Here is a 13,480-nt window from a genome sequence, read left to right as displayed (position 1 = left end):
AACAAATCCTGTTGGCGTGTATATAAAGATGGCGGAAAGATTTGATCATGCCTTGAGCGGATGAAGCAGCATGGAACCTTTCGGCTTATTTCTCATCTCCTGATAATGTTGGTGTTATTAGCAGCTGCCATGTCCTTTGAAAATCAATCAGAACACTTCGAAAATCTCGACGAAGATGACGTCATATTTTATTCTGTGTTGTATTCAGTTGTCACTGTGGTTTTTGCGATGGCAGTCCTGTCAAAGTTTCTGACAAATGAATTACGAATGGGATTCCGATCAGTTTTAAGTCTTCTAGTGCTATTTTTGGGAGAGCCTCTCTGTCAGTTCTTAATTAAGGGACCAGGGGGTGTGTTGACTTTCGCTGGATGCTGTCTGTTTATTTATTCAATTCTTCCTGCAAGTCATCTACCTGTTGGGAATAAAACAGTTCTGGTGACAGGTACAAATAATATTTATTGATTGAAATTTTACTATCATTCATGTGATCTTTTTTAAATGCACTGAAAATTCAAATACCGCCAGTATTGAACCAATTCTTGCTTGCATGCAGATATGTTTTATGACATGAAATTGTATAGTCTAAGAGCTCGTCATAAAAATAAAACACTGTCAATTTTTTTACATGGTGACAGTCATGTTTTTTTTTAACTGCTCACTAAATTCAAAGCATGTCGCTAAAACACCCACTCAGTACAATTGCGCTATAGACGACTGGGTATCGTTGCAGGCATAAAAAAAAAAAGTGGTCACCGTAATTTTTTATTGCACACAACAATTAGAGACAACATGCAAGATGTTAAAAATAAATATTATCCTAACAAAATGCTTAATGTTATATATTTCAATTATTCTATATGACTTTAAACAGGTTGGGAACAATTCTCCTCTAACTACAGAGAGAACATCTTGCCTAAGCAAGATTATTTCTGTTTACAGTACATGAAATAAAAAATTCTAGTAAATTTTTGCAAGATTTTCAAAATGTATTTAAAAATTTTTTTAAAAATCCAAATGAAATTAAAAAATCCACATAAAAATGCAATGTAATGCAGAACAAATAATTCTATGTATGGCTTAATGTGTAAATATTAATTTGATTAACGTTTATTACCTATAGAGGCTCATGTAAGAAATCTGCTGAAAAGATTTAGTTTGTTACTGGAATGTATTTTGAAAAATGTAGCTGCATGTATATAGCCTAATAAAGTTTGAAGCAAATATGTTGTGTACCATTATTATTGATAATAAAATATAAAAATATTCTCCTGGATATTCCTCTGCTGAAAGAAAACAAGATAAAAATTTTAAAGGAAAAATGTGTCAAAATCTCCTATTTAGTGATTTACTGATTTACTGGAAATAAGAATGTTTTTATTAGTGTTAATAGGAATAATCTCAATTTAGCCAGATGTTCTCTCTATAAGGGAATTGTTTCCAACCTGTTAAAAGAGAACTGTTTAGTTGTCTATCAAATAATTAATGTATTCCTGAGAGATGTTCTACGGTGTTGAAATAAAAACATGTTGTAGTTAACTGTTTGCTTATATACTGCACCCTATATATGCCAGCAAAACAAATTTTCATTCATCAAAAAGGTTGTTTATAGATTTTCTGAACACTGTAGGACACAGTCGTTATAATTATGTTTGAATTGTACACTTTCATTCCATTAACTCTCTCCCAAGACTCGCCTCTCATCTCTCTCATTGAAGTCATGGGCGGTGATGTCTCAGGCCAAAATAAATTTGTTCCTTTGGAATTGCCTGCCGCCTCTTTGAAATACCCCTTACTGATAAAATTTTAGTATGTTAGAAGCAAAATATAGAGAATTTTTCTTTTATATGGAGATTTTTTACCAATTTTTAATTAGTGAAACTTCAAGTTTGAAAAATAAAAAAAACAACCACCTTCTTCCCTCCTGAGTGTAGAAACCTCCAGGAGGCAATTCCAAACAAAATTTTAAGGATTGCCACATTTCTGCCTCCTATGAGATAGAGTCTAAACAATTGGAGTTAAAGCCTTTTCAAAGCTTAAACATAGTTCACTGTAGTATTTTGGTTCAAGGTTTAACCATATCTCTCATATATTTAACTAAGATCATTCCAAATATAAGAATAATTTCAAATATAAGAATAAATAAAAAATAATTTCCAATTTTTCCTACAGAATACTTCTCTAATGCACTCGCACTATTTTATCAGCATGCCTTGATGTGGTTGCAGTTTTCTCTTGATCATTGCGAAGTGACCGAAAGACTAAATCAAGCGAGCGGCTGGCATTCACAATTGACACTTGCTATATTTTCCCAAACATAAAATGCACTTTTAGGTATTTTCTAGTACAATTCTTTGAAGAAAGGATGGGTATTATATACCAGAAAGAATTTTGACAAGATTTTTTTCAGTCGAAACACGGGCTATCATAAATGAAACAGAAAGTCCACTACATCTGATTGTTCATTATGATATTTATTTGTTAGAATGCTTCATTGCAGAAAATTTTGTTCATATAACGGTAATCTGTTGATAGATTAATTAAACAATTATAAAGTGGCAGTTTTATAAAATCAATTTTTAATGTATATGTATAATATTTACAGGATGTGATTCTGGGATTGGTCATGCTGTGGTGAGGAAGTTGGACAGTCTTGGTATGAAGGTCTATGCTGCCTGTTTAGATACCAACAGCCCTGGAGCTGTCTCACTCCACAATAACTGCTCAGAAAAGTAAGAGGAAGATTAAACTCAGTTTCCATTATGATTAATATTTTTAAAAAAACCCACATTATTTACATATATACCAATGTGACTTAAGGGCAAAATGAGTAAAATATAATCCACCAAGATGAATTATGAGCAAAAAAAGCAAAATCCAATCATGTCATTTACTCCTGAAATTGATATGTATTATTTACAGTAGTATAACTTGTGTAAATGTAACTTTTTTTTAACAGTGTACATATTCTCCAACTTGATATCACAAACAAGAAGGACATTGAAAATGTGGTTAGTTTTATAAACAACAGAGTAGGTTCAGAAGGTAAGCTTTAGAATTGTTTCTTTAAGAATGATTTCAGTAGCTTCAATGGGACAGTTTATCTTTTAATTTGTTATCTGCGATGGGTTAAATATTTGGAAATGCAATTTTCTATTCAACCAAACAAACCATTGCTTTTATTAAAAGTCATAAACACTTGGTTATAGAGGGTCATGAAATGGCATACATGTAGATGTAGTGTTGCTTTACAGTATTCAATTGATACAGGGCAACTTACCTTTTTATAAATCTACAGATTTAATTACCCAATGTTAAAAGGGAAATTATATTGTCCATCTTTTAGCATTTTCACTTAGCTGTTTTCATTGGAACACGTACACCAGAAATTTAATGCAGGTTATCTCTCTTTTACAGGACTCTGGGGTCTAGTCAACAATGCAGGTGTGTGGTATTTCTCAGAGATAGAAATGACATCGGACAGCCTGCTCCGGAAAGTCCTGGAGACCAATATTCTGGGAGCCATCTCTCTCACCCGGGCTCTGCTTCCTCCAATACGACAGGCCAAGGGAAGAATAGTTAATATATCTAGTTTATTAGGTGAGTTGAGATGGGAAATGTACACCTTCTTATTTGCTGACTGTGTGATTTTTCAGGTGTACACACATGTAATTATAGTAAAGAACATCATATATATTTGAATCCATATTTATTTTATAATAGAATCTGCACTCTTGCAAGAGTAAATTTAGAATTGCACAAAGATTGACGACTTTGTATATTTTCTGTGTGGCATAGCTTATAGTTACATGAATATAGTAGTGCCTTTGTCGTTGATATTTAGGCAGAATAACAATGGAAGGAAATGGAGCCTATGCTATTTCTAAGCATGCTTTGGTGGCATTCTCAGATACACTTAGGCAGGAAATGAAGAAGTGGGGAGTGAAAGTTTCTGTCATTGAACCAACAGGGTTTTCTACAGGTAAATATCTACATTTTCAAGAGTATTTGTCTGTGATAAAACTACAAATCAAATTTATAACATAAAGTCCAATACATTTTATCAATGACACAGATTATACATTGTGGGTTGCAAACAAGGTCTGCATGATTATACAAATTAAAAATATTTATATAATATTTAATGAACAATTAGGGAAAATTATATATAAGTAACAGGGAATCATTCTTTGAATATTAATATGTTTAAACTGAATATTATGACGTGACCTAATACGGTTCAGCTTGACCAAATCCATCATAAAGCCCTATGGGCTTTTATATTGGATTTGATCACCCCTACCGTATTTGATAATTCTAAAAGAATGGCTCCTAATTCCTTTAACAAACATATCATAGGATAAAGATAAATCCTTGATTATCGAAGACCTCTAGGATGCAAACATTTTTAGACTATTCTGAGTAGGAAAATATTTATTTTACATATTATATACATGTATGGATGATACGTATAGAGTGACAAATTATGCCATAATTGCAAATGAACATATCTGAGTGATATTTTGCTGCATGGATCTGAATTGGGATTTTTGAGGCTGCATGTATATATAAATGAAAGATAATATCATAAAGAACCATAATGTGGAAATTAAGATCAGATCTCCACAATGGGAAGATTTCCATAACTAATTCCATAATTATATTTATGCCCCCCTTCGAAGAAGGGAGGGCATACTGCTTTGCTACTGTCTGTCGGTCGGTCCACCAACAGTTTCCATTCATTTTCTTTGCAGAGGATGAACATATTGAAATGAAATTTGGTATACAGGTTTATCATGATAATATCTAGGTAAAGTTTGATATTTGGTACATCGAGCAATTTTTGACAGAGTTATGACCCTTGGATGTAGAAAAATTCCAGCTATTTGCAGTTTCTGTTCATTTTCTTTGCAGAGGATAAACTGATTGAAATAAAATTTTGTATGCAGATTTATCATGATAATATCTAAGTCAAGTTTGATATTGGGTATGATTGAGCAATTTTCAACAGAGTTATGGCTCTTGGACGTAGAAGAATTCCAGTTATTTGCAGTTTCCGCTCATTTTCTTCGCAGAGGGTGCACATATTGATATGAAATTTGGTATACAGGTTTATCTAATTAATGTCTAGGTCAAGTTTGATTTTGGGTATGAAAGAGCAATTTCCAACAGAGTTATGCCCCATGGACTTAAAAAAATTCCAAATATTTGCATTTGGAATTCATTCTTTTTCTTTGTGGATGTTTCCAAGGGAGGGGGGCATTAGTGTTTCACAAACATCTTTTGTTTCATGTTATATGATACTTTTTTTTAGATATAAAGTATATACTATAATATCATCTTTAAGCATTCAAATGCAATTGCAAGCTATTTTAAGAAATTTTCTAAATATTCAAGCTCTAAAAATTGCCTGGTAATGTAGGGTACCCTGAATTTTTGGAAATAAACAGGTTTAAATGCTAATAGATAACAAATAATATATCAAAAAAAATTACCGGTATATAAAATTTAGGAACGTTGCGTCTGTCCTTAAATTTGCACATTTACAATTCGGTAATATTGCAATTGTATATAAAGAAACCCTGCTATTTTAATTATTAACTTATCAAGTTAACAAGGTCTCCTATATATCTTGTATGTTCTTGGGATGTTTTCTTTTACTTCAGATAATATGAAAGAACACAACATACTACGTAGAAAAGAAGAAATTTGGAATTCTATTGAAAGTGAAGAGATCAGAAACACTTATGGAAGGCGATACCTTGATGGTATTTACAACAGCATAATTGAGGGGTCTGGTCGCTACCCCTCAGATCTGACCCCGGTGACAAGAGCGGTCAGAAGCGGGCTATTGTCAAAACGTCCCAGGCAGAGATACCCATGTGGGACAGGGGCAGAGTTTCTCTTGACCCTGTATCCATTGTTACCTGTATGGATGGCGGATTCCTTGTCGGCCTCTCTTGGAATTATGCCCAGAAATATTAGCCCAGCAGCTCTGGAACAGTAATGATCAAAGCATGTCTCTTTCACTGAGCCAACACTGCCACGTGCATGCCCAAAATTATTTTTTCTGCTTAGAACTTCATTGTCAACTGTCAAGAATGGAGCCAATGTTCACTTTTTTATTAAAAAAGGGAAATTTGTGTCATTTTCTTTTGTGCAATTTTAAAACAAGATTACATCTTTGTTTGGCTGTTGTGTTTTTTGGGGGTTTTTTTTTGTTGTCAAAATTAGATGTACAAAACAATAGTTATGATTTGTACATGTAGATATCCCTGTTACATGCAAACAGAAATTTGTTACTGATATCTTTTTTCCTTATCCATGCAGTTTTAATGTTGTCTAGTACATGAATTTACTTGCTAAGTTATACAGTGTACGTGTAACTGTACATTATCTTTTCGAAATGTACATTTGCAGTGGTTTACGTGTTCATTTCTTTTTGGCTGTTTCACAAATGTTTTACAAGTCTATTCATTTGTTGATTTACCAGTACCAGTATTTTGATGGAAAAAAATTGTTCATGTTTTGCATCTTTTTTAAGTATATATAGAGAACACATGTACTTTGATTATAATCTTTTTTTTTTTTTTTACCTCAGTTAAATAACAAAGCGAGTCCCATCTATAAAAATGTATTGAATGGTAAATTAAGTCATATTTTACATGCATCATATTAAAGTTAACTTCAATACCACTGTGAATCTAAAATGAAATAAATTTTATTCCTTCACTTTGGGAGAATATATTCTTATATTTACATTCTACTGTGTTTTTCCATTAAATTCCGTGATGTTTAAATGCCTCTAAATGCAACACCTATTCACTGCGTATGAATTTACATGTAATTTACATAAGTAGTTCTCAAACAGTGATTTCTATGTAATCGGTTAAAAAATGTATTTCATAAATGTTGTCAAAACACCATGTTTTATAATTATTCAACAAAACAGTTGACTTTATTGTTAAAAGCAACATTTCGATAGTTATTTTTCATGGATTATATTTTCATGCTCGTCGATCTCATCTCAACGGTCTCTGTAAAAACCAGTTTAAACCGGTATTACAAATCAGCTGTTCTTGCTGTTACTAAATTACTCCCTCCGTGGTCTTCACTTTATATCGATTTATTTCAGTAAACAATTGATTTCTTCAGTAAGGGAATGTAAAAATAAGCATTAAATGATTTATTTTTGACGTCGTCGTGTCAATAACTGCCGTCAGGTGAGCAGACAAATTATCATAACGCGCTAACGCGCGTTATTCAATTTGTCTGCTCACCTGACGGCAGTTATTGACACGACGACGTCAAAAATAAATCATTCAATGCTATAGTACGGAGTATAGGTTATTTAATTCATCAAAAAATAAAGTGATGGGAATATATACAAGTATTACAATAAATGGCTTTTTTTCAATTATTGAAATATGTATTACAATAAATAATTTTTTTTAAATTATTGAAATATGCATGCATGTATGCTTTGAGCTGTAGAACTGCAGCTCCTGGGAAATTGGGGTTGACGGATCGTGGCGCTACAGTTCCTTCCATACAAAAAACTGTATGTTTATTGTGCACAAAAAGTTGCGCATGGTTTTGATATTTTTAAGCTAATTTAGGGCTATATTCTGTGAAAATTTCATTACCAAAATATTCCTTGAACATTTTTCTTAAGATGTCATTTGCCCCTGAATATTTTTTAAACACCCTCACCAGCCCTGTAAAGTCAATCTGTGTTGTTCGTTTACTAGTAAAACTGGGGACTCTTGATCCCTTTGTGAATTTTAAAAACACACCAATACTTCACTTTCTGAGGTCAGTTAGGGTGTTTAGAAAATCATTTGAAGCAAGTAAAGTGGGGAATCAGTAGTAAAATTTTTCAGAAATATTATTGGTATGACAATATTTACTAAATACATTCTCAAATTTGTTTAAAAAGTCCCAAATTGTGTGCAATATTTTGTGCGTAAAAGAGAAACCATTTTTTGTATGGATGAAACTGTAGCCCATCAACACATGTGTAAATTTTTGAGTTATAACATAAATGAAAATTCAACATGTAAATGGGGTTTTAAACTTGCTTTAAGTTTAATTAGTCTATAATTAGTGTCCAGATGATTACTAGCCAAAAAAAATAACATCAACATTACTATAAAAATGGCTTGTAGATACCAGAGAAATGCAAATACTTTGTACAATAATGAACAGTTTATTTATGCATGTACATGGACATATATAGTCGCCTATTGCAAAACAATCTATGTTAGGCAATTGGAGCATAAGTGTATCTCTACTAGTACATAATTTTCTGTCTGGCCTAAGACTAGTTCTCACCAGACAATTTTTTATCTCTCAAATATGTTCCAACGGAGATGATCGATACAACTTTTTTCGTTATTTTTGTTTTTTTGTTTATATATAATTGTCAATGCAACTTCTGCTTAGAATGCGGAAACATTAGTTTTTAAGGAATAAAAATAGTGCAATTAACATGAAAAAGTGCTCATAGGTAGTACATTATTAATGATTGTTTCTTAGAACATCTGCAATGCAAGTTTTATTTATTTTCTGCGTATCTTACATAATGTTGTGTATAGTTCCCTTGCCTGCTATTGTCTTTGACATCTTTATATGGCTATATATTGTTAAAATCATTGATAACTTTCTATAAAATGAAATAAAAATTAATCTTTGTCTGACTCAGTATCTATTATTTTAAGACTTAAAATTTTGCATATACCGGTATTCAGTAGTGAATTTATCTATTGTTTTTTTGGGGTTGCTTTTTAAGGCTTTTAAAACATTTAAAATAAGCTAACTAGCATCCTGCTCTGCACAATGATCAGTCTGTCCATTTATACAATGTCCAGTCAATCGTTTGGAATTCAATGTATTAAATTTCACTTGTAGTCCAGTGCAACTCCAATCGTAGGTTGACTGTGAGTAAAGGGTGTGCAGTGGCCTTGCATCAATTTTGACCATAGTGAAAAATTCATGACATTCATCTTCATTCCCCTTGATCCCATCCTACTCTTACTTCATTTGAAGATTGTGACAGAGTAAAGTCAAGCAAGGTTAAAGCAGATGAAGCTGAGCATATAATTTCTCTCTACTGTGTTATATTTGGTTCTTACTTCAAGCAGAGTGCCAGTGCCTTAAGTATGGGCTTTGACCCAGAGGCAAATTCATTGCAAAACATAAGCCTTCAACAAACTCCTTTAGTCCAATTTTCTTTGCTTAAATTGAAGTTCTAAAAAAGTCAACATCTTGATAATGCCTACTTTTTCGTAAAATGCATTTTAATATGCAAAACACTCGGGTAAGAACACAAGACTACAAACTGGATGCTTTGATCTATAAATTTCAAATCTAGTTTCATTGGCGTTGTCGTAAATGACTGAAAATAATGAGAAGTACAGTCAATTTTTCTTTATTCACTGCTGAAAATTTCTAGGTCAACAAACAAAGGGACTGCACAATCAATAATTTATAATAATCAAAATGAAAGCAACGACAGAACATCATGATTTGGAAATATTGAAACTTAACAGGTTTTTCATAACAATAATTGTTTCTTTAGAAGAGCATTGTTTGCAGGGACTTTCTTACATTAGCCATTTCTTGCTGTTGCTGTAAGAAGAAAAAATATTTATATACCATACATGTACTAAAATGTAGAAGCATGGATAAGATATGTTTGTCATAAGTAAAATACACTATTTGAAAATACATGTACATGTAGAAAATACTATTGTTCACATGTATGAGCATTATACAGATATTAAATAATTAATATATATATACATGTGTGACTTACAGTATCCATCAGTATTCTCTTCTGTAGAAGAGACATCTCTTTCTTCAGTTCAGACTGGACAGAGGATTGCTGGTCATGGTGGCACCTTTCCAATTCATCAATTCCCTGTATTTGATAAATGAGAAATTTTGAGAAAATAAAGTATTTCAGGAAATTTTAATACAAGCTTCTTTAGCCCTGAGTTATTTTGCTCAATGACCCTAAATAAGCAAACAAAATAATGGTTTTAAGTTTGCTCATTAGATAGTCTTTGAACCCTTTGCTATTGGATTTTTTTTTTTTTTTTTGTTTATTAAATATTTATCTAAAAGGCTGCATGGTCTTAATCCACATCCATAATAAACAAAGTAAGAATAGCTCCCAAAATTCAGATACTGTACATCAAAACTACAACTGCAACTTTGATCATAATTCATAATGCATATATAACACAAAAGAAGACAAGCATTTTGAATTTGTTTGATTTTGAACATTTCGTAAAGCTAAGCTGATTTACCTTAGTAAATTGGTCATGTAGTTGTTTAATTGTTTTCAGTCTCTGACTTTGTACAACTCTAGCTTGTTGAAACATTTTCTGTTGTTGTTTGAACATTTGCTGTTGATATAAAATTAAGATATATATTACATGTACATTGTACATGTATATCATTGAACTTTTGAATAAATTAAACATGTAAATAAAGAGCCACAATAATGATTGCACAACACTGCCAGGTACAATAAGCATGGACAGCTTTATTAAAAGTATAACATTTGTTTAATGATTAAGTTGCAGCAGATTTACAGAAAAAATAAAACCAATAGCATCCTTGCATTTTGAAAACTGTTGAAACAAAAATGCTGTATGGCAAAGTTACTGAATATAAGATAATAATGTGGTGCAAATGAATTGATTTGGTTACATTGAGTTTTTCTTCTTGTTCTTTGGCTTTCTCTAGATCAGATTCCCACTGCTGAAACACAGTGCCAACTTGTCTCACATACTCATCCTGTAACTTTTGTCTGTTAAAGATACAGGTATTGTTTATCATATGTACAACAATTATAAAAAACATTAATACAGGCATTGTTTATCATATGTACACCATTTATAAAAATAATAATTAATTATTAGGTGTGCCATATATAATTGAGATGTTGAAATTAATTAAACTGTATATATACATGTACCTCTCATTCTGTTGCATTTTCCAGATATCTTCAACCTTTTTAGTGCTCGACTTCAGAGAATTCTGGGTGTACTGTTCAAGTCTTTTCCTCTTGTTCACCAATGTCTTTGATATGTCAGCTTTTTAAATTCAAAATGCAGTTTAATGCATAATGTACTTACACACATTTTAAATAATTGATTAATTTATCATTAAAACAAGCTATAACACAGAATATTTGTGCCCCCTGCTTAAGGAAAGAGTCCCCAGCTTAAGGAAAGAAAGAGATGAAATTTTTCATCTTGCATCCAAATCCTAGCAACCTTAACCTTTGTTATTTCTATCTCACGCAATGATTTGAGACTAATGTTATTATAAAATAGGTATAATTTTTCATACCAAAAAAAAAATAGCATTTTCTATATGTTCAGTTTAAACAGAGAACAACATTACAAAATAACTATGGACATGGAGGACAATATTTTCCTTCATTTTATTATTTCAGTTTCAAAAAATTAAAATATCAATTTGGCAAAATACATGTATACCGGTAATAATACCAGTACGTGAAGTTGTTTAAAATAGTATACCTCCAAAGCACTCTAGCATTTTCTGCATTTCTGATCTAAAATTTGATAATAAAATGTGTCAATGACAATGCATGTGCGGATCCTAAAGTAACCAATAAATGAATGGCAATGCAACTTTTTGAAATTGTGATCCAACTACATACGTAATTTGCATTCTACAAAATCAGTATTGTATGGCTATAGATACATCCTTTGCAATCTAATATATCAATACAGTATATACAATTAATAAGTGAGTATTTAAGAAATTAAGTTTGCAGTATTTACTTTAATTTTATATCATCTAATCTTGCTGACACATCCGTTATGTTTTTCTACTTACGAAAACTCGTCACAATTTTCATTTTCTCTCTTTTTTCCTTGTTTTGGAACTAACGGTGTTTCCTCTGAAACGACGTATAAAACAAACATATCCACCACAACCAATCAATCTGAACTTTCCAGTTTCCATGATTTGAAACACATTGATCACTTTTAATTTTTGGAACCTTACAAGGTAAATAAACCTATTGCTTACCTCGTAATGGGCTGCTTGTAGGACTGTTATCAGTTCCAGGCTCGTCGTTATCCAAATTCAGTTTATGTTTTGCTGTTGTTTCTTCTTGCATATGTCCACTTCTATCTTTTTTGCTTGTTCTAGGCATAGTGCAGGTTGAAACTCGTAAACAATGCAGACGACACAGTAACTTCCGGATTGAGTTAAATATAAAATCTAAAACGTTTCCAAACACTATTCCGCATTTTATCAAGTTTTTCTTGTTATCAAAATGTTTACATTAAAAGTGGATATTCCTCTAAATGTATTGCAGATAGAATGGAAAAATCAAAGAATTTGATGTTGATAAATCTTTTTTTTTAACGCATCGATGTTGATAGTTATTTTTCCCCTCCGTTTTTATGAATTAACCGGGTATGCCGTTTTAAAAGACTATAAAGGTTGTTAAAAGCAAAAACATAACAAAAAGTATGGATCGGTTATAGATCTAAAGAACAAGTAGATAAAAATATTGACAGATTTTTTCTGCCTTTTCATTTAGACACATCCTCACAATGTCAGGAGTCCTGAGTCCGCTCGTGGCCGTTGGTGCGGGACTCCGGGCCCCTGTTATTGTGAGGATGCTTGAGAGTATGCATTTGATGTGCAGACACATAATTGTTTCTAGGATGGGTGGGGGGTCCGAGGGATTTTAGTGTTTGCCAGGGGGTTCGAGGCCTATTTCGCTTTTTTACAATGTGAATTTACTAAATTTGAATCCCCCTCGACCCCCCCCCCCCCCCCCCCCGATCTGTGCATTCATTCTTAAACGATTTTAAACATATCAGGGTTAAAATGGTTCCCGACCTACGCTAATTCGATTGTGACAACTTTGGTAATAATACATAGTTATCATACATTTGTACATTTTTCGGTATCCAATATTACGACGATTCGTGCATGGTTAAGAGAACATAGAAAAAAATATTTAGCAACGGTCTGCCTTAAAGTTAAAACGTACATTATTATTTTTGTAAAAATATTTTCAATATACATTGTATATACCAGGCACGTAGCATCGGGGGGGGGGGGGGGTGCATATACATTTTACATAAAAAAAATTGGATTACTATGGAGTTGCCCCCCCCCCCCCCCACACTTCTTTAGGAGTATGTAAAAAAAAATGATATGAAAATAAGGAAATGAAGAGTGAAATTGAGGTTATATACTACACCAGCCCCCCCCCCCCCCCCCGATTAGGAGATTTTGAAGATGGAAAAGTTGAAATTTCCTTCTTTTTTTGCTTGTCAAGATTTTTTGGATGAGTCTGGCCCCCCCCCTTTCAAAAACGATGCTACGTGCCTGTATACTGTACAATATATATTCTATAAAAATATGTATAATATGTATTTAAAATTTTTCATGCATGAAATTTAGATTATTATGCATTAGA

At 32.3% G+C, this 13,480-nt stretch overlaps 2 protein-coding genes across 2 annotated transcripts; one reads left to right on the top strand and one right to left on the bottom strand.

The window, feature by feature from the left end:
• The first annotated feature begins 1 nt into the window (after position 1).
• LOC105342689 (retinol dehydrogenase 7) lies at positions 2–8,690 on the top strand. The gene is made up of 6 exons (XM_066084585.1): positions 2–442; positions 2,603–2,729; positions 2,957–3,042; positions 3,415–3,597; positions 3,842–3,979; positions 5,664–8,690. The coding sequence occupies exons 1-6, from the start codon at positions 61–63 to the stop codon at positions 6,002–6,004; spliced, it is 1,257 nt and encodes a 418-aa protein (XP_065940657.1). The 5' UTR covers positions 2–60; the 3' UTR covers positions 6,005–8,690.
• Positions 8,691–9,411: 721 nt separating this feature from the next.
• On the bottom strand, positions 9,412–12,246 carry LOC105342691 (synaptonemal complex protein 3). The gene is made up of 8 exons (XM_011449713.4): positions 12,070–12,246; positions 11,875–11,938; positions 11,553–11,587; positions 10,985–11,102; positions 10,717–10,816; positions 10,311–10,409; positions 9,815–9,919; positions 9,412–9,627 (listed from the first exon to the last, which is right to left on the bottom strand). Exons 1-8 carry the CDS (start codon positions 12,194–12,196, stop codon positions 9,574–9,576), a joined length of 702 nt encoding a protein of 233 aa, XP_011448015.3. The 5' UTR covers positions 12,197–12,246; the 3' UTR covers positions 9,412–9,573.
• Positions 12,247–13,480: the final 1,234 nt, after the last annotated feature.

This window comes from Magallana gigas, chromosome 5 (assembly GCF_963853765.1).
Source record: "Magallana gigas chromosome 5, xbMagGiga1.1, whole genome shotgun sequence".
In the NCBI taxonomy this organism is placed as follows: Eukaryota; Metazoa; Mollusca; class Bivalvia; order Ostreida; family Ostreidae; genus Magallana; species Magallana gigas.
This window is presented reverse-complemented; position numbering and strand designations above follow the sequence as displayed.